Raw genomic sequence first — 24209 nt, forward strand, 5'->3', positions numbered from 1 at the left:
CCTCCCACCAAAGGAAAGGTAGGTAAAAGTAGGAACAGTAAGAATATGGGAATATTAAAATATTTACATAATATCTGATTATGTAACATATATGCTTGGAATTTATCAAATAACTGTTAACAGTCAAACACAGCAAATTCAGTAGAACTTCCTACAATAATAGAAATGTTCTAATCTGCATTGCTCAATACAGCAGCTACATATGACCAATGAACATTTGAAATGTAGCAGGTGTACTGACAAAAGGACTTTTTAACTTTAACTTTTATTGATTCTAATCTAAATGTAAATAGCCACATGAGGCTAATGGCTACTTTATTAGTTTTTCATCATGCAAAAGATATTTACCAAGTGACTATTGAGCACCTTGGATACCAATGAATATTGTGGATTATCAAAACAGTATAAATCAAACAAAACTCCCAACTTGAACAATCTTAGCATAAAAAGAGCTGAGCAGTTATAACAGGGAACTGACTTGGCCAGCATTACCATAAGAAAAAGAAAAAACTTCCGTTATTATTCTGAGAAGCAGAAATTTGCTTTATAGGATAATAGTTCTAAATATTGCTACAATTATGTTATAACCTTTCTCAGTAGAAATAAATACTGGTTAAGAAGATATTTAAGGTATCAGCAACATCAAACATTGAAGAATTTAAATTTAGATCCCATAAGAAATTTAACTTTGATTATGAAGTTGTACACGCAACTCGGTTTACCAAATGTAAAGAAACAAAGGCGTTTCTTCTGATTTGTAAAAAAGCGACTTACCAAGATATACTTGGGATCCTTCTAATGAAGTTCCTCCCAAAGAACTATTCATATGCTCATAAAGCTCCTATAAAATACAGATTCAACTTAGAACATTTTATAATCATTTCAGACACTAAATTAGAAGTATGATGACCAGGAAAAAACTGGTTCTTTAACTGAGGCTGTTTGTTTTGACACTAACAATGGAAGTCTCTCTCTGAAACCTTACCAGTTTCTAGCACTCCCTCCTTCTCTTCCTCTTCATTTTACGGCTTATTAGTTCACTCACATGATGGTATGGATTCTAGGCTAAGTTCCCTCTACTTTTCCTGCTAAACACCTTACACCTTATTGTCCTATACTCACTAAAATCCAGGTGAGATCCGTGTTCTGTACATTCATTGCAACCAGTCATGTAGTCTGGTTTTTTTTGTTTGTTTTTTGCTTTGGGAGATTGGAACCAGAAAACTGATAAACATATTGTGCAGTATATTAATAAGACAAGCAAGCTTAGAGAAGCAATGCCATAGCAAAAGAGGTACTATCCACTAATAGAAACACTTATGTTAATTTTAGTCACTTGTGGTCATTATTTCCTAATTAAAGGCAGTTTGGTTAAACTTAATAAATCTCAACTGTACATTTTGGGCAGATCCTTGCTTTTCAATGTTATTTCCTTTTCTTTTCTCAATTTGCAAATCTCTGTGGAATTTTTTTTCTTTTTAAATTTTTATTTAAATTCTAGTTAGTTAATATACAGTGCAATATTGGTTTTAGAAGATTTCAGTGATTCATCATTTACATACAATAGCCAGTGCTCATCACAACAAATGCCCTCCTAAATACTGGGTACCCATTTAGCCCATCCCCCACGCACCTCCCTCATCAACCCTCAGCAGTTTGTTCTCAATCCTTAAGAGTCTCTTATGGTTTGTTTCCCTCTCTCCCTTTTTCCCCCTCCCCTTTCCATATGTTCATTTGTTTTTGCTTCTTAAATTCCACCATGAGTGAAATCATATAGTATTTTTCTCTGACTTCTTTCGCTTAACATAATACACTCTAGCTCCATGCATGTCATTGCAAATGAAAAGATTTCATACCACATCTTCTTTATCCATTCATCAATCAATGGACACCTGGGCTCTTTCCATAGTTTGGCTATTGTTGATAATGATGCTATAAATACACTTGGGGTATACATACCCCTTCTGATCTGTATTTATGTATCCTTTGGATAAATAACTAGTAGTGCAATTGCTGGATCATATTAGGGTCAATGTTACTTTCAAAGAAGAATGTCTTTCTTAAGCTAACAAGATTATCTTCACAGTATTACTGATGAGAATAACTGATTCATTAATCTGTCTTCAGCCAAATATATCTATAGAGGGATATAGTTACCTTTAGAATGGAAATTTGGGAAAAATCCTTCTCTTCAAAATATGCATGTGTAATCAGCTGAAGTTTTGCTTGAAGTAAGCCATAGAGAGGCTTAGAGAAAAAAAAAATACTATTAGTTTGGTAATAATAACAAACAAACAAACATCTTACAACTTTGTAATTGAAAGAATAGGGAGGAAAAACTCACTTCAATTTTAGTATCTTTATTATTCACAGCTAAAAGCTGTTAAATCACCTGTTCCAGCTCTATGGCTCCTGCCAAAAGTGCCTGACACACTTCTGCTCTTATCACTCAGCGACATAACCTGGGCACAGAACCTCTCCACATTTGTTTACTGATGTGAACACTGGCATATGAAAAGATAGTACATCTCATGGGGTTGTTTCCAGAATTAAATACCACAGGTAAAAGCACTCAGAGTGTCTGGCACTTGGAAAGCATTTAAACGCTGGCTATTACAAAATTTCAAACATTTTAATTCTGCACTGTTTTGCTGGTGTGTGGTGACACTTAATCATCCTTATAATGGCCAGTTCTTATTATCTAGTTCAACATTCATAATTAAACTTAGGTTCATTTCCCTTTTTTGCATTCTACAGAGGCTTGGAACAACTAGTCTGTGTCCTTTATGAAAATATTCTTTTTCATCCTTCAACAAAATTATTCCTTAATTCTTATTTTTATTTAAGACCCTCTTCGCTATTTCCATCCTTTTTATTTTCAATGTTCTTTCCTAGATGTTTCCTGATTTGTGTTCTTCTTAGAATGCAGAGACCATGTTGTATATATACTCTAATTAATTAAAACAGTACCAGAAGAGCTCCTCCCCTACCAATATCCCTGTTAACACACTATTACCATCTAAATTATTTAATACAGGGTGCGTGGGTGGCTCAGCGTGTTAAGCCTCTGCCTTCGGCTCAGGGCATGAGAGTCCTGGGATCAAGCCTGCATCGAGCTCTCTGCTTGGCAGGGAGCCTGCTTCCCCTCCTCTCTCTGCCTGCCTCTCTGTCTACTTGTTATCTCTGTCAAATAAATAAATAAAATCTTAAAAAAAAAATAAAGTATCTAAGTATAGTCACATTTTATATATTTTAAATAGATATTTTATATCTATTTCATGTTTTTATATATAAAGACTATAATCACTATGAGCCACCAAACGCTTTTGCTTGAGCTAGCTCCCCCATCCCTTATGCTGTTTAAAGACAGTTAAAATCAGATTTTCACCCCAATTTTATCATATAAGTTGATGAGAGTTTTTCTCTCATCTCATATATTTTCTCTCATCTTTATTTGTAAAATGAGAGCAATAAATACTTAGATCTCACTGCTTTTATATGAGGATTCAAATGACAATTACATCTAAAAAGTATCTGGTATAGGATTAATGCCTGACCTACAGGCATTTTACAGAATGGTATTTATTGTTATTGTAATTCTTCTTTGAAGAAAGATTACACAGGATGTCTTTCAGCATGTCACACTTGCTTTAATATCTGGTACTCCTATACCTTGATCATCTGGCCCAGTATAAAAAAAGAATTCACTGATGTCTACTTTTTAGTATCCTTGTGGAAACTATCTAGGTGCAATCTGCCAATGTTCTGATAGTGGGGTCTTTTACAACCATTTTTTTTAAGGAGTCTATTCTTGTCCTCTATTTAAAATTATGATCTTGGAAGCAATATCTGATCCTCAAAATCTTATTAAGTCCCACAGTATAAACTATTATTTAGGGTTTTTTTAAGCTTAGTAGTAAAAGTCCAAAGAAATCCCATTTTGCAAAATTCAACATATATTAAGCAAACTACATTTAAACTGTCTGTGGATATAAGAAATTGGACCAGACAGGGGCACCTAGGTGGCTCAGTCTGTTAAGCAAATGCCTTCAGCTCGGGTCATGATCTCAGGGTCCTGGCACTGAGCCCTGTCTCGGGTTCCCTGCTCAGTGGGGAGTCTGTTTCTCCCTCCCCTTTTCCTTCTGCACCTGGCCCCGCCATGCTGTCTCTCAAATGGATAAAATCTTAAAAAAAAAAAAAAAAAAAAAAGAAACTGGGAAATGCAGAAGAAATAACTAAACAAAACCTACATACATTTGGTGACTAGGCAAATGAAATAGTCTCCATTTTGATTTAGGTTAAATGCAGAAACATCTGTATTCAATAATCATATAGCTATAAGATAATTAATATGATTGAGATCTAGATTTTCTCCCCAGAAAGGAGATTTGGGAGATTATATTTATATGTAGAATTAGTCATTCGATGTTATTTATAAAGGTGCTATTATCCCATTAGTTTAAAAAAAAAGGAACATTACAAATGATTTAATGAAGAGCTATGAAAAATTAGATGTTATATATTTTCTTCAAAAAATAAAAGTTAAAATATACACTTGCATCTGATCAACCTGTACACAGATGAAACAATTTTAAAGTAGATTATTGTACAATTCATTATGTCATTCCTGTTCCTCAAAAATTTTAAGTTTTTTTAAAGATTTTATTTAATTTTTAAAGAGGCCAGAGCATGCCCACAGGAGCATGGGGTGGGACAGAGGGAGAGAGAATCCCAAGCTGACTTCCTGCTGAGTGCAGAGCCCCACCCTGAGCTCAACCTCAAGTAAATCTGAAATCATGACCTGAGCTGAAATAAGAGTCAGACGCTTAACCCACTGAGCCATCCCAGGTGTCCCCCAAATTTTAAGTTTTTAGAGAGCAAGTTAAGGTTACAATTTTTCAAAGCAAGAAATAATCTGAGCGCTTATGATATTTTGAGTTTTAGTAATATATTATTTACCCGAAGTCTTAAAAACAAAATAAAAATGGATAAATGAAATATATCAGCTACCTCATTTTGGTCAAGTGTCAACCTATTTTCCGAATACCTAGCTAGGAGATTTCCTTTGTCTTATCTAGTTGTGGATAGAGGGGCAAATGAGAATAACACTGCTGAAAGGTAAAGAGAAAGAGGAGATGCACGACAATAAATAAGAGCCCCTAATGAATTTTAATCTATTACTGTTTCCATAAATCTTTCCTTATTCTAATAGTGCCTTATTCTCAAGTAAAAATCTGCCATGAATTCTTAACAAACACATTAACAAGTTATTTGGTCTCTTACCAACTTGCTTAGAACACAGACACTTTTCTGAACGGTCTCTCTGGTGATATCTGCTTGCCGTACTTTCAATGCCTGTGTGAACAGTCATTATTAGAAATATTCCATAGAGATATTTTAAAATCATCATCTTTCAACATAAAAATAGCAGGAAGATAGAAAAAATTTCTTAACTTTAATTAAACTCCATATATTGAGAATCTCAGAAAATATTTATTGACTGAGTCAGCCAGGAAACTTTGTGCTAGAATCTGGTAGGCACTAGGAATGTAACTGCGAGAGATAATCCCTACTCTCAAGGAACTTACTGTATGATGGAGAATACTTTATGTGTAAGTTGCCACACCCATAATGCAAATCAAACGTCCTTCATTCTGGTTTGAAATGGGCACCCTTTCAGAGACTACTGTTCCTGGTGAGAAGAGGTTAGTTTAAGACATGACAAAAACTCCCAAGATGGAAGAACTGGCAACAGTTTTGTTAAGGTGGTTGTTCTTTTTTGTGTGTGTGTTAGCAAATGCTACCATGCGGAACACTAAACTTTATTCACTTTATTTATATATTTAACAGTCCTAAAGTATTTACTTCCTGCTTTGACAAAAAATGAAAAATATAGGAGCACTGACTGACTCCTCTTTAGGAGAAAAGGATAATATGTACAGCTACAGAGAGTACAGTTCCTCCTTTACATACAAAGAAAAATATTAATAAAAAAGTGCTTCATTGATCGAAAAGGGCTAAGAGCTGCAAGCATTTATTCACACTGTACATCAGACCCAAGAAACCTATATCATAACCTCTTGGCACCTGTCACTAGGAACTGCACAATCTTTAATTAGACTGACTTTTCCCCACCTGCTCAGCCAGACCATACAGAGTATGGAGAACATAAGGTGGTTGTTCAATGCTTCCTGGACGTTATCCTGGCAAACTGGTATTGCAGCCCAGCCCTGAGCCTTGAGGATTCTGAGGATGACCACATGAGATGTCTATAGTTCTCTGCTAGTAAGGAACAAGCCTTCATTTGATCAACCTCAGATAATTCTGTGAAGGAAGTAAGAACTATTCTTCCCCTCTGTAGTATACTACTGCCTGACACCTCCTTGGACCTGTCCTAAGGACAAAGGGGCCTCAGTGTCTTCAACTGGCTGATGACTGACGACTCTTCATTAAACTAAGTCAAGAACAGAGAGCTTTCCCTCAATCTGTTTTCTACCTCTCTGCCTTGATTGGACTCATCTATCAGGTCTCACTTTCACTCAAAGGGAATCAGTCTTTCTCCTACACTCTAGGTCCTTCCGGTACCTGTCTAATCCTTCTGGTTATCGGGTAAGGATAGAAAAATTTGGAGAAAACGGCAACCTCCATATACTGCGAGTGGGTCAGACCCAGGGGGTTAGGAAGACAGGCAGTATGAAATGCCATTTAAAGGCTATGCAGAGCATGACAACTGTTACTAATGTTGACAGCTTTGGAGAAATTTACTAGTGCTTACACAACCTATAGGAGATGATGGTAAAAGGAACAGATATCCAAGATAACCGGGGGGGGGGGGGGCGCAATTCAGTTCATCTCAGAGAAACATTAAAGTTAACAGTATATGAAGCAATCAAATGTACAAAGCTATCAGACTAACTCTTACTCTTAGGTTTATCCTTATCTTTAAATCCAGTTATTCCATAAATATTTTACTAAGTATGTCCGATGTTCCAGGCCCTGTGCATGAAGGGCAATTTCACAGTAGTTAACTACTTTGAGTAAGATGGAATTTACACCTGCCATTTATTTTGAAATGATTTAGGGAAAAATACAGACACATTCTCAAAGTGCGTGTGCTAGAATGCTGACATCTGTTGAATTTAGACGGTGGGCATACAGGTGTTCATCATACAATTCTTTTAATTTATTTGCATGATTGAAGTGGTCATTATAAAACGCTAACATAAATTTTTTAAAAGATGAAGTTAATTATTAACCTGAGGAAGCTTTTAAAACTTATAATTGCCTAAGCTCTACTCCCAGAGATTCTGATTTAGTCACAGCAGAAGGAAAGGCCAGGTGTGTATTTAAAAAGTCTCCAGGTAATTCTGGTTAAAAATCACTCTTTTAGAGCAGTGGTTTGCAATCTTGGCTACATAATGCAATCACCTGAGGAGCTTTTAAAAACTCCTGATAACCAGAACATTAAATCAGAGTTTCTGGAGCTGGGACCCAGTCAGCTCTAGCAGTTGAAGCTTTCCAGGTGACTCCAATGTACAGTGATGTTGAGAAACACTCACTACTTTAGAGTATTAATGATGTCATGTTAGGCAAGAGATTTTTACTCAGGGTATTTTCACCACAAAAAACTAGTGCTGCTCAGAAGCAAACCAGCATGAAAGGGAAAGCTACCCATCTTGGCTTAATTTATTACTTAGAGTTATTACAGTATTCAGGAATTGGCTGGCAGGTAATTTAAGAATCAACAAAACCTTAGTTGTAGATAATTAAGACAAAATGCACATATTTCAAAGCTACTAAAGTACCTTCCACTAATTCTAAACAGCTGCTTAAAGAACAACATACATTATCACTTCATTTTTCTAAAATTATATAACAAACACTAGAAAAAGAAAATTCAAGAACATTATAAAAGTTTAAATACAAAAAAAAAGTTTAAATACAGTATTTTGAAGACAAATGGATAATTTAGGTATAGCTATATAAAAACAATGGGCAAAATATTTTATGGTAATTATAGTTACCCATGTCAACTTACAAAAACAGTCATGTGAATAAACTGGTACTACAGGGGAAACAGCTTCAAATTGTTTATAAAAATCTAAAATAGTATCAGTGTTTTGTTGTTGTTGTTCATTGTAACTATCATACCTTGGCTTCAATTTGTCGATAGCAGGAGATACCATATACTGTGGCTCCATTTCCATTTCTGGGTGGCAAGTGAAAAAAGACAGTATCTAAGAGATACACAGAAAAATGTAAATACCAAAGTGAATTATCCTTATTAATAAATAATGTAAACTGAAGTATTATAATACAGTTAATTATAACCAAAATGATGATGTAACAAGGAACCCAGGTCATACCTACTTCTAGCATCACGAAACCAATGTCTTCTTAGAACCCATCTTATTGCTTTACTATGTACATTCAATTATGCACATTCTCAAAAAGCCCACAGGGCTGAATTATAACAGGTTAAAACTGAAACTATAATTATTTATCTCAGAAAATACTTTATCAAACCATAAGAGATTCTTAATCATAGGAAACAAACTGAGAGTTACTGGAGGGAAGGGGGTGGTAGGGAATGAAGTAACTGGGTGATGGACATTAAGAAGCACATGGGATCTAAGGAATACTGGGTATTATATAAGACTGATGAATCACTGACTGCTACCTCTGAAACTAATAATACATTATGTTAACAGAATTTAAATTTAAAAAATTTTAACAAAAAAGAATATACTTTATTTCAGATTGGAAGAGGTAGAGAATCATACAAACAAAGGTAACACATGAATCTTGAATAGAACTAAGAAATTCTTGGAATAACTGAAGAAATTTGAACACAGATTAGATAATTAAGACAATATTACTGAATTACTGTTAAATCTCTTAGCTGTCATAATGGTACTGGAAATTATCCTGAGGAATGATCTTATTATTCGTAAGAGTGCATGATGAAGTATTTAGAGGTTAAACTCTAATGTCTGCAACATGGTGTTAGACTTTCAAATAGGAGAGGCAAAACTGTACACACACATAAATATAATTTGTGGGGTATCCACTATACTATTCTTTCCATTTTTCTGCAGGTTGGAGCACCTGGGTGGCTCAGTGGGTTCAGCCTCTGCCTTCCGCTCAGATCGTGACCTCAGGGTCCTGGGATCGAGCCCTGCATTGGGCTCTCAGCTCAGCGGGGAGCCTGCTCTCCCCCTCCCCCTGCCTGCCTCTCTGCCCACTTGTGATCTCTGTCTGTCAAATAAATAAATAATTAAAATCTTTTAAAAAAATAAAAAAAGATTTTATTTTTAAGTAATCCCTATACCCAACATGGGGCTTGAACTTACCCAAGATCAACAGTTGCATGCTCTACCAATTAAGCCAGCCAGCCATCCCTTACATGTAAACTTTTAAGCAGAGCACTGTAATAGCAGTGGTTCCAGGGGTAGGTAATCCAGGGGAGGTAATCCCAGATGGACACTGGAGTACTAATCAGTATGTCTGCAGCTAGAGCCCTAGTCAATTGGTAGCTAGTACAGCTAAGCCCTTTAGTTTGCCTCTGAGAGGAGTCCGAGGATAAATGCAGAAAGTGCTACCAGTAGCACATGTCCTAATCTGGCCACTTACTTTGCTCTCCTGGCAAAAGAATAGCTAACGCTCATTAACATTACTAACATAAACCCAGCACTCCTCTGGAAATCTTCTAGTGCATGACTAGTCATCTCCAAACAAGCATTTAAATATTTTATGAGTAGTCACAAGAAGCCAAAGGCCTTTCATTTACCAAAATACTTAGACTCTAAAATGTCTTGGTAAATTAGAAAAAAAAAAGGCACCTACTAATTGCTCCATTGTTTACATACCTTCCTGGTAGTTGTGTGCGCCATCTGGTAAGGCAAGGAAGGGCAAATACTTCCATTCTTCAGGTAAAGTGTGGCTGTCATGACCATCTCCTGGAATCAGGGGCGGGTAAGAGAATTCAACCTAAAATAGTAAGGAATATTGGCCAAAAGGTTTAATCATGATCAAGGGAGCATTTTATCCTGATAGGCAAAAATACTTTAAGAAAGATTGTTTAATTTGAGAGGGAAAAAACTCTCAAGCAGACTTCCCGCTGTGTGGAGTGCAACATAGGGCCCTATCTCATGACCCATGCAATCATGACCTGAGTATCTCAAGCCCACAGCTTAACTGACTGAGCCACTCAGGTGCCCTGGCAGCAACAATTTTTTTTTAAGATTTATTTACTTTAGGGGCACCTGGGTGGCTCAGCGGGTTAAACCTCTGCCTTCGGCTCAGGTCATGATTTCAGGGTCCTGGGATCGAGCCCCGCATCGGGCTCTCTGCTCAGCAGGGAGCTGCTTCCCCCCTCTCTCTCTGCCTGCCTCTCTGCCTACTTGTGATCTCTCTCTGTCAAATAAATAAATAAAATCTTAAAAAAAAAAAAGATTTATTTACTTTAGGGATGCCTGGGTGATTCAGTTGGTTAAGCGTCTGCCTTCGGCTCAGCTCAAGATCCTAGGGTCCTGGGATTGAGGCCCACATCAGGTTCCTCGCTCAACAGGGAGCCTGCTTATCCTTTTGCCTACCCTGCTTGTACTCACTCTCTCTGGTCTCTCTAGCAAATAAACAAAATCTTAAAAAAAAAAAAAAAAGATTACTTTAGAGAGAGCAAGAGAGTGCACATGGGGAGGAGGGCAGAGGGAAAGAGAGAAAATCCCAAGTGGACTCCACATTTAGCTCAGAGCCAACACAGGGCTGGATCTTATGACCCTAAGATTACGATATGAGCCAAAATCAAGAGTTCAATGCTCAACTAACTGAGCTATCCAGACGTCCCCTGGCAAAAATACTTTTAAACTGTGAATGACAGATGTAAGGATCAGCTACACTTACTGATGCCATTTGGCATTTTCAGCAAACCTACTATACATAAGAAGAAGAAAAAAGGAGTAAAAGGAGGAAAGATTTGTAAGTCTTTTCCCCCTATTTAAAGGTGTTCAGATTTTAATATGCATAGGAGGATAGCAGGTAAAGTGGTAGTGACAAGACTGGAGATTTACATTTGTGAATTATCATCAAATAGCCATGAAGCCCTGAGAAAAACCAACATCCTACTGAACTGAGTAGAAGAGGTCCAACAAAGACGAATGAGAAGTTTGAGCCAAGATCTAGGTTTGCTTCTCATCAATTGGCTCCCTTGCTCATAATACTTGTAGCTCTGAGATATATATATATATATATATATATATATATATATATTTAATTTATTTGGGGCACCTGGGTGGCTCAGTGGGTTAAAGCCTCTGCCTTCAGCTCAGGTCATGGTCTCAGGGTCCTGGGATTGAGTCCCGCATCCAGTTCTCTGCTCAGCAGAGAGCCTGCTTCCCCCTCTCTCTTGCCTACCTCTCTGTCTACTTGTGATCTCTGTCTGTCAAATAAATAAACAAAATCTTAAAAAAAAAAAAAAGATTTAATTTATTTGACAGAGAACACAAGTAGGCAGAGAGGCAGGCAGAGAGAGAGAGGAAGCGAAGCAGGCTCCCTCCTGAGCAGAGAGCATGATGCGGGGCTTGATCCCAGGACTCTGAGATCATGACCTGAGCCAAAGGCAGAGGCTTAACCCACTGAGCCACCCAGGACTCTGAGATCATAACCTGAGCCAAAGGCAGAGGCTTAACCCACTGAGCCACCCAGGTGCCCCCAAATGATTTTTAAATAGGTGACCTAGTTCCATATTTACAATCCTTAAAGATACTCAAAATCCTTAATCCAAAATCCTTAAAGATACTTCTTTCACTAAGAAGACTCTCTCCGACCCCTGACACTACCACTCTAGCCATCTAGTCATCTTCTTGCCCCCACTTGCAGAAGAAATCACTGTTTTCAGTTTGAAAGGATTTTTTAAAGATTTGGGTTATGGACGGACTAACTTCTCTCAGAGATCAGTCATTTAAGATTAATTGGCTGAAGGCTGAGTATAGATAATCTCAAATTATATTTCATGTTTCTCTGCATTTTTTCTATGTATCACAGAGGTTTCACATATTGTGTGGAAGAAGGTGCAATATGAAAAAGAAGTAATGGAGACATATTCAAAGTTGATACTATGAAGCTGGTAGTTACAGAGTTAAAAACAAAAATCCCAATTCAGAATTACTTCAACACCAAAAAGCCAAAACAAAACCTAGAAATAAGGAAATAAATCATTATATTTTATGTAATCAACAACAAAGCCTAATATACACTTATTATTAAGAAGTCCGGGTAATTATTACAACATGTTTCCTTTTGGGAAGCCACAAACCTTAATGTATAGCTATTTATTTAAAAAATGTTTAGTATAGTGTAAATATGCTTTTAAGTAAATACAAACATTCTGGACCCAAATTCTCACAAGTTCGTCATGAAGTACGTTGCTCTTTATGTCCAAATGTTTAACATGAAATTCCAAAAGAAAGTAGTACACCAATGCTCAACCTTAACTTTTAATGATGGAAATGCAATTTGGAATAATAAAATTTTTACTCATATATTGAAAAACATGAAAAAGATTATTATTTTGTGTTTACAAGAGTATGGGTAAATAAATAGGCTTGGCTATGGGAATGTGAATTGGTAGAACAGTTTAGAAGGCAATTTGGCAATACTATCAAATCAGTAACACATACACCATTTGATTCAGCAATTTCAGTTTTAAGAATTCATCCCACAGATACAAGGATATATTCATACAGATATGTACAAAAATGTTCCTAGCAGGACTTATCATCACATTAAAATTGGAAACCTAAATATTCATAAGAGTGATTACATAAATTTTATATCCGTTCTATACAGTTAAAAAGAATGTTAGATTCACATATACTGATAAAGCAAGCTAGGTATGGTATATAGTGTGGTAGGTAAAATAAAAGCCCTCAAGAAACATCCATGTCTTATCCCTGAAATCTGTCTGTATGTTACCTTACAAAGCAAAAGGGACTTTGCAGACACAATTAAAGATCTTAAGATGGGGGTTATTGAGGTGGGCCACTGATTTCACAAGGGTCTTTTTAAGAGAGAGGTGTCAAAGACATCTGAAGATGCTAAGCTTCAAGATGTTTGGAAGACTGAAGAGGGAACCATTAACCAAGGATTGAAGGAGACTCTAAAAAGTAGGAAAAAAACAAGAAAATCGATTTTCCCTAAGTGGCCTGAAGAAACACAGCCCTGCTTGATTTTAGCCCAGAGAAACCCATTTCTGATTTCTAACCTCCTGAATTCTATATTTGTGTTATTTTAAGTTGCTAAGTTTGTGGTAATTTATTAGAGAGCAACAGAAAACTAATACATACTGTTAAGTTTAAAAGGCAAGCACAGTATCAGTAAATATAGTACAATCCTACATATACGATGATTCCATTTATGCAAAAAACTATAATACTCTATCTTTCCAAATCAATTTTTTAAAAACTTGCTTGAAAAGATGCAAGCTTAACTGCTAACAGTTTACCTCTGGAGGGTGAATAGGGTTGGGGACTGGAGATAAAGGAATATTCCTGATTTTTGTTTTTAATGTCCATCTTCTTTTTTAGAAAAATTTCAATTTACAAAGAAGTTGAAAGAATATAAACAACCTTATAAACTTCATCTATATTCACAAACTGTTAATATTTTGGCCACATGTGCTTTACCTGTGTTGCATGTGCATACACACACTTTTTCTGCATCACTTGGCAATAAACTGAGATTATAATTTACTTTTAAGTAAACTAGTATTTATTTTTAAATGGATATGCATTGCTTTTAGAATTTAAAAAAGAAAGAAAGAAAGAAAGAAAACCACAAACAGCTTCTAGCTTTTGAAGAAATCTTATTTCCATCCTAGACTCTTGGGACACAAAGGTACATATACAGAGATACAGAAATCTGTCTTCTTTTCTGAAGATTTAGTTAACAAGTTACCAACAGCTGGAGTTTAATATCTGATGCTTTGCTATGTTCAATATATTCTTCCAACTCCTCATTCTACTGAATGAAGATGTTTTGTATGACTCTAGCTGGAACTTAAAATGAAATCAACTCATAAAATTGTTGTTAAGTGTTGATACTACATATACTCTAAGAATTCCATGACTAAAATTAGGTTGACTTTAGGCTGACTTGGGCCCAGAGTACTTACAATATTGTTTCTTTGAGGTGTTAAAAGGAAACCCCCAGGCCCAAGCCACTTAGGCCAAGTCCCCAAACCAGGCTTAATACCTAATCTAACCATAAATTTCAACCTCCCTGAAAAATGCAGTCTTAACCAGAGAGTCTGGAACTTTCTGATCAGCACTCTTTGACGTAATCTGTCATATAGGCCCTCTCTATCCTGCAAAGGAAGATGAGGAATTCGCTTAACAGAACACCCTGCCTTTCTCCCAAGGGAAAGTGACTGTGCCCTGGAATAATCCTTCCTTTTCTTTTGTGAATAACTTCCTTGCCCTACCCGCCTTCTATAAAATCCTTCCATTTTGTACAACTCTTTGGAGTTCCCCACTACTTACTAGACAGGATGCTATCCCAGTCAACAAATCGCTTAATAAAGCTAATTAGATCTTCACATTTACTCTGTTGAGTTTTTGTTCCTTGACAGGAAGAATGTATTCAAAATTTCAATTTTAGTGTATGTGCTGCCGAAGCAAGCACCGTATTAAAAATTTCAAACAGCTAACTTTTGGGACACAACTTTTCCATAAATTGTATACTGCCTGTACTGTGTTGTCAGCTCTCTTGAATTCTTTCTTCGGCTGTGTTATTTGCTACCAACAAATTCTTGCATCCGGAAACTGCTGAAGATACTAATCAAGTTCAAAACAATTCACACAAACTCTGTTCTCTGTCTACACATACACAAAATTTTCAGGGTGATTTAGTAATGTTTCATGATTTAATCAATCCTCTACTGCTGAACACTTTTTTCAGGGTTTTCTTTTTTTTCTTACATCTTTATAAACTGTTTAGTAGTATTCAAGTGAGGCATAATAAAAAATATATACTGGGTCCTGTCCTTGGTTCTGGGCCTACAACTCTTAAAACCCTGGTATTTCATGGGTGAAGGGAGCACCTTTTGTTATTTACAAGACAATTTCAACTGTATCGGGGTTTATCTAACGAGGGGACTTGGTGGTGGTGGGTCTACTAAAAAGCCTTAGGATGGGGCCTGGTCACCAGAAAGCCAGACTTCCAGGAAGGACAGAGGGGCTGGAGATTAAGTATAGTCACCAATAACTAATGACTAAATCAATCATGCTTATGTAATGAAACTTCAATAAAATCCTCTAAACAATGGGATTCGGGGAGATTCTGGCCTAGTGAAGACAATGAGGTGCCAGGAGGGTAGCATTTCCAGTGAGGTCATGGAAGCTCTGTACCCCAACCACCACACCTGGTCCTATGCATCTCTTTCATCTGGCTACTCCAGAATTGTGTAGTAATTTTATAATAAACCAGTAAAGGTAAGCAGTTTTCCTTAGTTCTAGTTGTACCAGCAAATTACAGAACCTGAGATGGGGGTATGAGAACCCTTGAATTTGTAGCTAAACTGGAGAGAGGCACAGGCAGCCTGGGGACCCAGGACTGGCATCTCAAGTGAGGGTATTTTGGGGGACTGAGTCCTTAAACTTGTGGAGTTTGACACTAACTCTGGGTAGTTAGTGCAGAATAGGACTGAATTGTAGGATACCCAGTTGGTGTCTGGGGAAAAAGAAAACAAAAAAAGACTTTTATTTCCCAATCAACAGGGCTGTAAAATCTTAAGTCGTATAACTTCATATTTTGAATACTGACCACTCTATATGTTCCCCTTTGGATATGTGCAAAATAATCCAGACAGACACAGTTCATGGCACAGAGGCTTAAGAGAAATTCTCCTGGAAGTTACCTGAGATTCTCAAATACTCAGTTGAATCAAAATGTAATTTAGACAATAATGCTAATTAAACTAAGCAATACCATAAAAAGTAAAGGTAGTTATAGTAAGCTGTCTCACTGCACAACCCTGGTGGGAACGACCAACAATAGTTTACATGAAGGGCTCTCTCTGCAGCTATGCTGTGCAGTCTGTACAGATGTACATGACAGCCCTAAGTCTATGTGAAAAATCATTGACAAAACCAAAGTAAATTTCCAAAGACTAAAAACAAAACAAAACAAAAAAAAAACAGAATGATTATTATCCAGTAGGGTTTTACTATTAAATAATGACAATTTACAGTCCAAACTTTTAAGTTAAATTTCAGGATCCAAAAAAAAGTATCTGGGGGCGCCTACGTGGCTCAGCTGATTAAGTGTCTGACTCCTGATTTCGGCTCAGGTGATGATCTCAAGGTTGTGAGATCTAGCCCTGCCTCTGGTGGAACTGGGCATAGAGCCTGCTTAAGATTCTCTCTTTCCTTCTCTCTCTGCCCCTTCCCCACCTTTAAAAAAAAAAAAAAAAGATCTAGTAGGACATCAGAACATACAATATGTGACAGATATACCAATGTCTCCCCAAAAGGTAATGTTATTAAATCCTGCATATTTCAAGTATCTCTTTTTTTGTCAACTCATGTTCACATGACTGAATCTATTTTTATCCCAATTAGCAGTAGTAGTAGTTGTTTACATACTTCCATGGCTGTAACAGAAGAGGGGGAAAGAGACAACAGCTAATTTCTAAAACGTGAAATCGGAATAAAGATGCTCTAATCACAGGGCGCCTGGGTGGCTCAGTTGTTAAGTGGTTGCCGTAGGCTCCGGTCATGATCCCAGGGTCCTGGGATTGAGCACCACATCAGGCTCCCTGTTCAGCAGAGAGCCTGCTTCTCTCCCTCCCATTCCCCATGCTTGTGTTCCCTCTCTAACTCACTCTCCGTCAAACAAATAAATAAAATCCTTTAAAAAAAGAAAAAAAAAAGATGCTCTAATCTCAAGGAATAAAAAGGCAATTTTTCTAAAGGCTAAATGAACCGTGTAAGAAATGGTAATGTTTGTTCACACCATGAATGGTAAAAAATTACCACCTAGGGGTGCCTGGGTGGCTCAGAGGGTTAAGCCTCTGCCTTCGGCCTGGGTCATGATCCCAGGGTCCTGGGATCGAACAACGCACTGGGTTCTAACACCGCACTGGGCTCTCTGCTCAGCGGGGAGCCTGCTTCTTCCTCTCTCTGCCTCCTTGTGATCTCTGTAAAATAAATAAAATTGTAAAAAAAAAAGTACCACCCATTTTCAGAGTTTATAAAGCAAACTGTAAAGATGTCCCCTTAGGACACCTGACTGGCTCAGTCAGTAGAACATGTGACTCTTTATCTCAGGGTCATGGGTTCTAGCCCCACAATGGGCATGGAGCCTACTTAAAAAAAAAAGAAAAAAAGAAAAAAAAAAAGACTGCATTTATGTGGTTCTCAGTATACAAAAGACTGAGAAAACAACAAAACAGTAACATAGTACCCTGGTGTGAACTCCAAGTACTTCAAAAGTATCCTCTGTTTGCTTTCTAACAATGAAACATCAGGGAACCATACAACTAATAGAAGCCACCATGCCAAAGAGCATACAAATCAAACACATTTATAGTACTCGCAGATACTGCCGGCCCAAGAGGTATGCTTCCTAGAAATGCTGAGTCAGTGCTCTGCCTCTACTCCCTTTCTAGGCACCTCAAGGATTCCACCTACCCTTCACTCAGAAGCATGGGTGTTTGTTTTCTTAACAGTTAAAACATTTAGGCACCAAAGTCAAGGCCTTGTCATGTTTTTGTCTTTAAAGACAAACTGTCAGGGGGCACCTGGGTGGCTCAGTGGGTTAAAGACAAACTGCCTTCTACTAGAAGACATGTCTTCTCGAAGTTATTTACTTTGCCAAATCTCTAGAAGAGTCAACATTACAAGAGAACTGACACTTTACCTCTTTTAGTCTCTTAAAAAGTTGGCAAATGACTATACTTGTCATCTGTTTATTTCTGAAACAGACTGTGCTTAGCACTCTTCTACCTCAGCATGATACATTATTTTATAGTTTCATGAGCGCTCTGGATGCCTAGAAAAATAAAGTGTGTACTGTAAAAATGCAATGGTACTATTGAGCCTTAACAATTAAAACCAAGTTTTACCGTTTTTAAAATTAAATGGAAACAAAACAAAAACTAAATGAAACAAGTATCTTAGTTTAAAACATGTGCTTTTTTATCTTTAAGTGAATAATGGCTGCCAGTTCTATTTTTCCTAGAATTAAAGAACTATTATACTATTCCACATTCCTTTATTTGAGATGAGATACTTGGGCCTTTTTTTTTTTTTTTTAAAGATTTTATTTATTTATTTGACAGAGAGAGAGATCACAAGTAGGCAGAGAGGTAGGCAGAGAGAGAGGAGGAAGCAGGCTCCCTGCGGAGCAGAGAGCCCCATGCGGGGCTCGATCCCAGGACCCTGAGATCATGACCTGAGCCGAAGGCAGCGGCTTAATCCACTGAGCCACCCAGGCGCCCCTACTTGGGCTTTTCAATTGGAATGGTCACTTCCAGTAATTCACCAAAATGACCGACACAAAGGGAAAGAAGAGAGGCACCAGCTCTATCCTCTAGGCCTTTCAAAAACACAGAGTTGTTCCTTCAGCCACATACATGCAAATCTACAAGAAAGGTTATATTGTGGACATGAAGGGAACTGCCACTGTTCAAAACAAAATGCCCCACAAACGTTACCACAGCAACACTGGAAGAGTCTACAGTGTTACCCAGCATGCTGCTGGCATTGTAGACAAACAAGGCAAGATTCTTGCCAAGAAAATTAATTTAAGTATTGGATATATATTTTTTCTTTCTAGGTAGGCTCCATGCTCAGCATGGAGCCCAATACAGGGCTTGAACTCAAGACCCAGAGATCTGGATAGGAGCCAAAATCAAGAGTCAGATGCTTAACTGAGGGAGCCACCAGGCGCCCCTATGTACCAAACATATTAAGCACTCAAAGTGCTGAGATAGCTTCCTAAAGCATGTGAAGGAAAATTATCAGAAAAAGGAAGCCAAAGAGAAAGGTACTTTAATTCAGCTGAAGTGCTAGTCTGCTCCACCCAGAGAAGCACACTCTGTGAGAACCAATGGAAAGGAGCCTGAGCTGCTGGAACCCATTCCCTACAAATTCATGGCAGGATAAGTGTAAAAAAATTAAAAGACCTCAAGACTGTAAACAAGACAAAAAACAAAAAAGACAGTTGAGGTACTTGGATTACTAAAAAAACAAACAGATGATGTGTACTTTAATTTAAATAGAGAGTTTTTTTAGGGGTGCCTTGCTGGCTTAGTTAGCAAAGCATGTGACTCAATCTCAGGTTCTTGAGTTTCTCTCTGTATCTCAAATAAATTAAAAAAAAAAAAACCAACAACAAAAGACTATTATATGGAAGAACAAGATATTTTGCTGGTATCAATATTACATTATCCTGTTTTTCTACTTTAAAACTACTGAAACTTTACATAAACATACACGTTCATTAACATGAAACTGTATACACAGCCATTAAAAGTCTATAGAAGACTTTACAAAGCCATGCTCTTTTAAAAATTATTTCTTCCAGAAAGGAAAAATCTTTAACTATATATGAAGAGTGAAATTGAGAAACTCTACTAGTAAGTATTCATCTCCATTCACCTCAAATATATTTGAGAATATATAGCCTTATTATAAGGATTTGGCATTCTTTGAAATACCATTATTTGCAGATCTACAACTCACAAATCAGAAATGCCATCAGATATGGAATCAATGAATTTGTGTTTCAGAAAAATAAAGTACCATTTATTTCCAGTAATACCAGATTACTTTTGTAGTGCTACTTTATGTAAAACTTGGTAAAGACAGCTTCAAATGTATTTACTAATTATGAGGTCTTACTCAAAAGTAAAAAATAGTTTTGAAGAATCTGAAATGTATTTTACTCTCTAGGATCCTTTTACGTTACAGAAATCTAGAACTCCTATATTAATCTAGGTTCCAAATAAAATAAACACTTTGGTCATATAGCACAAATGTGTATAACTACATGGAAAAAAACCCCAACTTTCATAAACTTAAACCTGATAATTAAGAAAAAACAAAAACAAACAAGCACTTAAATTTTAAAGTAAAATGTTGTTTTATTTGTAACATCCCCAAACTGGGAACAACAACTCACATGTCCTTTAATAGGAGAAAGGGTCAAGGATGGCATACAAATATATATTATACAGAAACTGCTGACAAAATCAACATGGATCAATCTTAGACATAACACTGAGTGAAACAAATCAGACACAAGAGACACAAATCTATGGTGACGTAAGTCAGAAGAGTGGTAACCTTCAGGCAAGTCATGACCAGGAGGAGGCGTCTGCATGGAATTTCTGAAGTGCTGGAACTGATTGTCTCTTGATGTGGAGGGTGATGACACACATGTGTGTATGTAAAAACCAATCACACTACACCCAGAAGTTGTGTGTACTTTATTGTTGATAAATTATGCCTTAAGAAAATCAAATACTGCTAAACCTCAATTTCCTTATCTATAAAAGAAGGCTAATGAAACCTTGGTGCATTGAGAGGAATAAATGGGATAATAAACATCTAACAGTACTCAGTATACAGCAAACATTCCATAAATGGCAGCTAATACTATCGCTAATAATATTTTCATAGAAGAGCAATAATAAATTGCATGGTGACTAAACCTTGTATTGCTATAAATTCTTATTAGTTTTTTAAGTCATTCACGAAGGCAGGAATTATATTTAGGGCACATTAGAATTGTTGCTACAACTTGACTACAAAGAGTGGAGAAAATCACTGTACTTAATGGAAATTTATGCTTTCAGTTATACTAGCATCCAAGAGATGTCTGTGTTTTTGTATTAAGCTATAGCTTTTAGGGGCGCCTGGGTGGCTCAGTGGGTTAAGCCGCTGCCTTCGGTTCAGGTCATGATCTCAGGGTTCTGGGATCGAGTCCCGCATCGGGCTCTCTGCTCAGCGGGGAGCCTGCTTCCCTCTCTCTCTGTCTGCCTCTCTGCCTACTTGTGATCTCTGTCAAATAAATAAATAAAATCTTAAAAAAAAAACTATAGCTTTTATATCTCTGAAGATACCATGTTTATTTAACACAATACATAGAGGACATAAAAAATGAACCATTGTTTCTTTGAGTTATTCTTTTTCTCAATTATACACTTTTAATGCTCAAAATTCAAAGACTGCAAATGGAGAATTTTTACTAAGTCCTAGCTCTGCACAAGTAGGAGTTTAAATGAAGAAAATCATATGAATAGTAGTTTTTGAAATAGCTTTTTTAAAGATTTTAATCATTTGAGAGAGAGAAAAAGAGAGCACAAGCACGGGGAGGGGCAGAAAGGGAGGGAGAAAGACACACCCTGCTAATCAGGGAGCCTGGTGAGGGACTTGATCCCAGGACGGAGATCATAACCTGAGCTGAAGGCAGACCATAACCTGAGCTGAAGGCAGACGTTTAACCCACTGAGCCACCCAGGCGAAATCGCCCTTTCAAAAGTATTGAAGGATGCAGAATGGGGCACCTGGGTGGCTCAGTGGGTTTAAAGCGTCTGCCTTCAGCTCAGGTCATGATCCCAGAGACCTGGGATTGAGCCCCACATCAGGCTCTGTGGGGAGCCTGCTTCCCGCCTCTCTCTGCCTGCCTCCCTGCCTCCCTGCCTACTTGTGATCTCTGTCAAATAAATAAAATCTTTAAAAAAAAATGCAGAATTTTGTGTTTTTTTTTATAAAAAGAAAAGTTAAAAAAAAACCGTTTTATTTTTACAGATTTATTTTTAAGTAATCTCTACACCAGCATGGGGCTCGAACTCACAACCCCAAGATCAAGAGCTGTATGCTCGGTAGACTGAGCCGGCCCTAAAAAATAACTTTTAAGTATTTAGATTTGAGTTGTTATTAAAAAGTATAAAAGGCTAAGATCTTAAGTGTACAGATTTCATTGATTTTGATAATTTATACAGCAACAGGCAACTATTCCATCAAGACACAGAATTATCATTATCTCAGAAAGTTCCTCTGTTCAGATGGCTATCAACAAACACTAGTTCTGCCTCTTGAACTGAAGCATATGTTTCTGCATGTAGGTTCTGATGATGGGTATTTAGCAAATGTTTTATTTCATTTTATAATAATGTAAATGAAGGGGAATCTTAGCAATAACCTATTTAGAACCCTCATTTTATAGACAAAGAAACTGAAGTCCATAAACATCGGGCAACTTGCCCTAGGTTACACATCTAATAACCATTAGGGTCAAGCTAAAACTCGGGAATCTTAATTACCAGATGCACTTTTCTATTATTCAAACAGAGAGTGGTAAAAGAGAATCTATCAGAGCTGAAAGTACAAAGGAATATTAGAAATATTATATACAAAGTTCCTCTACAATGGAAAAGATAGGACAAGGATTTGTATAAAACATGGTAGAGTGACAGAAACCGGTCTTTTTTTTTTTTAAGCCGCTGCCTTCGGCTCAGGTCATGATCTCAGGGTCCTGGGATCAAGTCCCGCATCGGACTCTCTGCTCGGCGGCGAGCCTGCTTCCCTCTCTCTCTCTCTGCCTGCCTCTCTGTCTGCTTGTGATCTCTCTCTGTCAAATAAATAAATAAAATCTTAAAAAAAAAAATGAAATCTCCATATTCAGGCAAAAAGGAGCAATGATTCTACCAGAAGGATGTCCTTTGTAGCATTATTCAAAATAGCAAAAAATGTGGAGTACCACCTGAGTTTCTAAAAAGGAGAAAAATTTAAAATTTCCAAAAAATACTATTTAGCTACTTTAAAATGCTGTAATTCAATATTTACTAATATGGAAGATACTAATGGCACAGTTACATAACAAGGCAAGTCATAGAACTTGATTACAGTATAATGTTTTTAGAAAAAGTTATGTACATTTGTAAGGAAAAAAAGGAGGGATAGTCATCAAGGTCTTAAGAGCAGATTTCTTTAGGATACAGGACTTTAAGTGTTAGTTTTCTTTTCTTTTTTTCCTCTGTTTTCTCACTTCTTTATTGGTGAGTACATATTATTTCTAATCATAAGAAATGTTGTGTGTTTTTTTTTTTAAACAACTGGAATGATTTAAAAATTGCCCAAAGTATCAATTTAAATAACATCCTCAAAAAATATCCCAAGAACAAACCACGGTTTTAACCTGATGGTATCTTAACCAAAGAACATAATAGGGCCGGTCTTTCTCAAAATTATTAAGACTCCTCTTTCTCTATGACTTCATCTTCCTCTTGTAGTGCCCAACCCCCAGTAGATCAGAGCCCTTCTGTAGACTTCCCTCATCTAGCAAAAATCCATGCTCCTCAAAGGATGTGAATCACATTATACCATAAGGAAGAAGGTTATTTACAAAACCCAAGCATTTTACTAGGGAATCAAAGACTTAAGCCGAAGAAATTTAGGCCCTATTAGGCACTTTCTAGTTACCTAAGAGGATTTATAAGAATTATAAGATATATAATATATATAAGAATTATAAGAAAACAAAAGAATTTCCACTTATTTCTAAACTTCCATGACACAGGTTGACACCTAGGATAGCTATGATGCCAAGGCCTAAAAGAAACTATTCCACTGGGTTAAAGCTGCTGCCTTCGGCTCAGGTCATGATCCCAGGATCCTGGGATCGAGCCCCGCATCGGGCTCTCTGCTCCGCAGGGAGCCTGCTTCCTCCTCTCTCTCTGCCTGCCTCTCTGCCTATTTGTGATTTCTCTCTGTCAAATTAATAAAATATTAAAAAAAAAAAAAAGAAACTACTCCACTGCTAAGGTTCCAGCCTTGCAAAGTCATAGATTTTCATAATTTTGGTATATAAAAGCATGACTAAAATCAGACAAAAACCTCTACTAAACTAATCAAGTCCAAGAAATGAAAATGCCAGAAGAGGCTAGAAAATGAAATCTTGTTTCAGGACAGTTTCTCTGAGTAACTAAAAAGAATCTTTAGATATTATTCCTTCCCTAACCTCTAACTCCCCAAAAGTTTGTTCTTTCTGTTCCAAAGGGCTTCTATTCCAACAAGAAATCACAAACAATACTCCAATATTTCAGCATGGTCACCACAGGATTCCATCGATAGCAGGTGCCAAAACCGCATGCTTGTTGGGCATCCATTTGTCACCAAAACCTCAATGGGTCAGGGCTTGGCGCT

General features: G+C 37.0%; 1 protein-coding gene across 2 annotated transcripts in view; it reads right to left on the minus strand.

The window, feature by feature from the left end:
- AVL9 (AVL9 cell migration associated) overlaps positions 1-24209 on the minus strand; it is a 59585-nt gene that overhangs the window by 27737 nt on the left and 7639 nt on the right. For both annotated transcript variants that reach the window (XM_046020737.1, XM_046020736.1), the window contains exons 2-6: positions 9870-9990; positions 8152-8237; positions 5284-5355; positions 2158-2247; positions 775-841 (exon numbers count right to left, since the gene is read on the minus strand). In XM_046020737.1, coding sequence (XP_045876693.1) covers positions 775-841; positions 2158-2247; positions 5284-5355; positions 8152-8237; positions 9870-9990 — 436 coding nt within the window. The remainder of the gene's footprint in view (positions 1-774; positions 842-2157; positions 2248-5283; positions 5356-8151; positions 8238-9869; positions 9991-24209) is intronic.

This window comes from Meles meles, chromosome 10, assembly GCF_922984935.1.
Source record: "Meles meles chromosome 10, mMelMel3.1 paternal haplotype, whole genome shotgun sequence".
In the NCBI taxonomy this organism is placed as follows: domain Eukaryota; kingdom Metazoa; phylum Chordata; class Mammalia; order Carnivora; family Mustelidae; genus Meles; species Meles meles.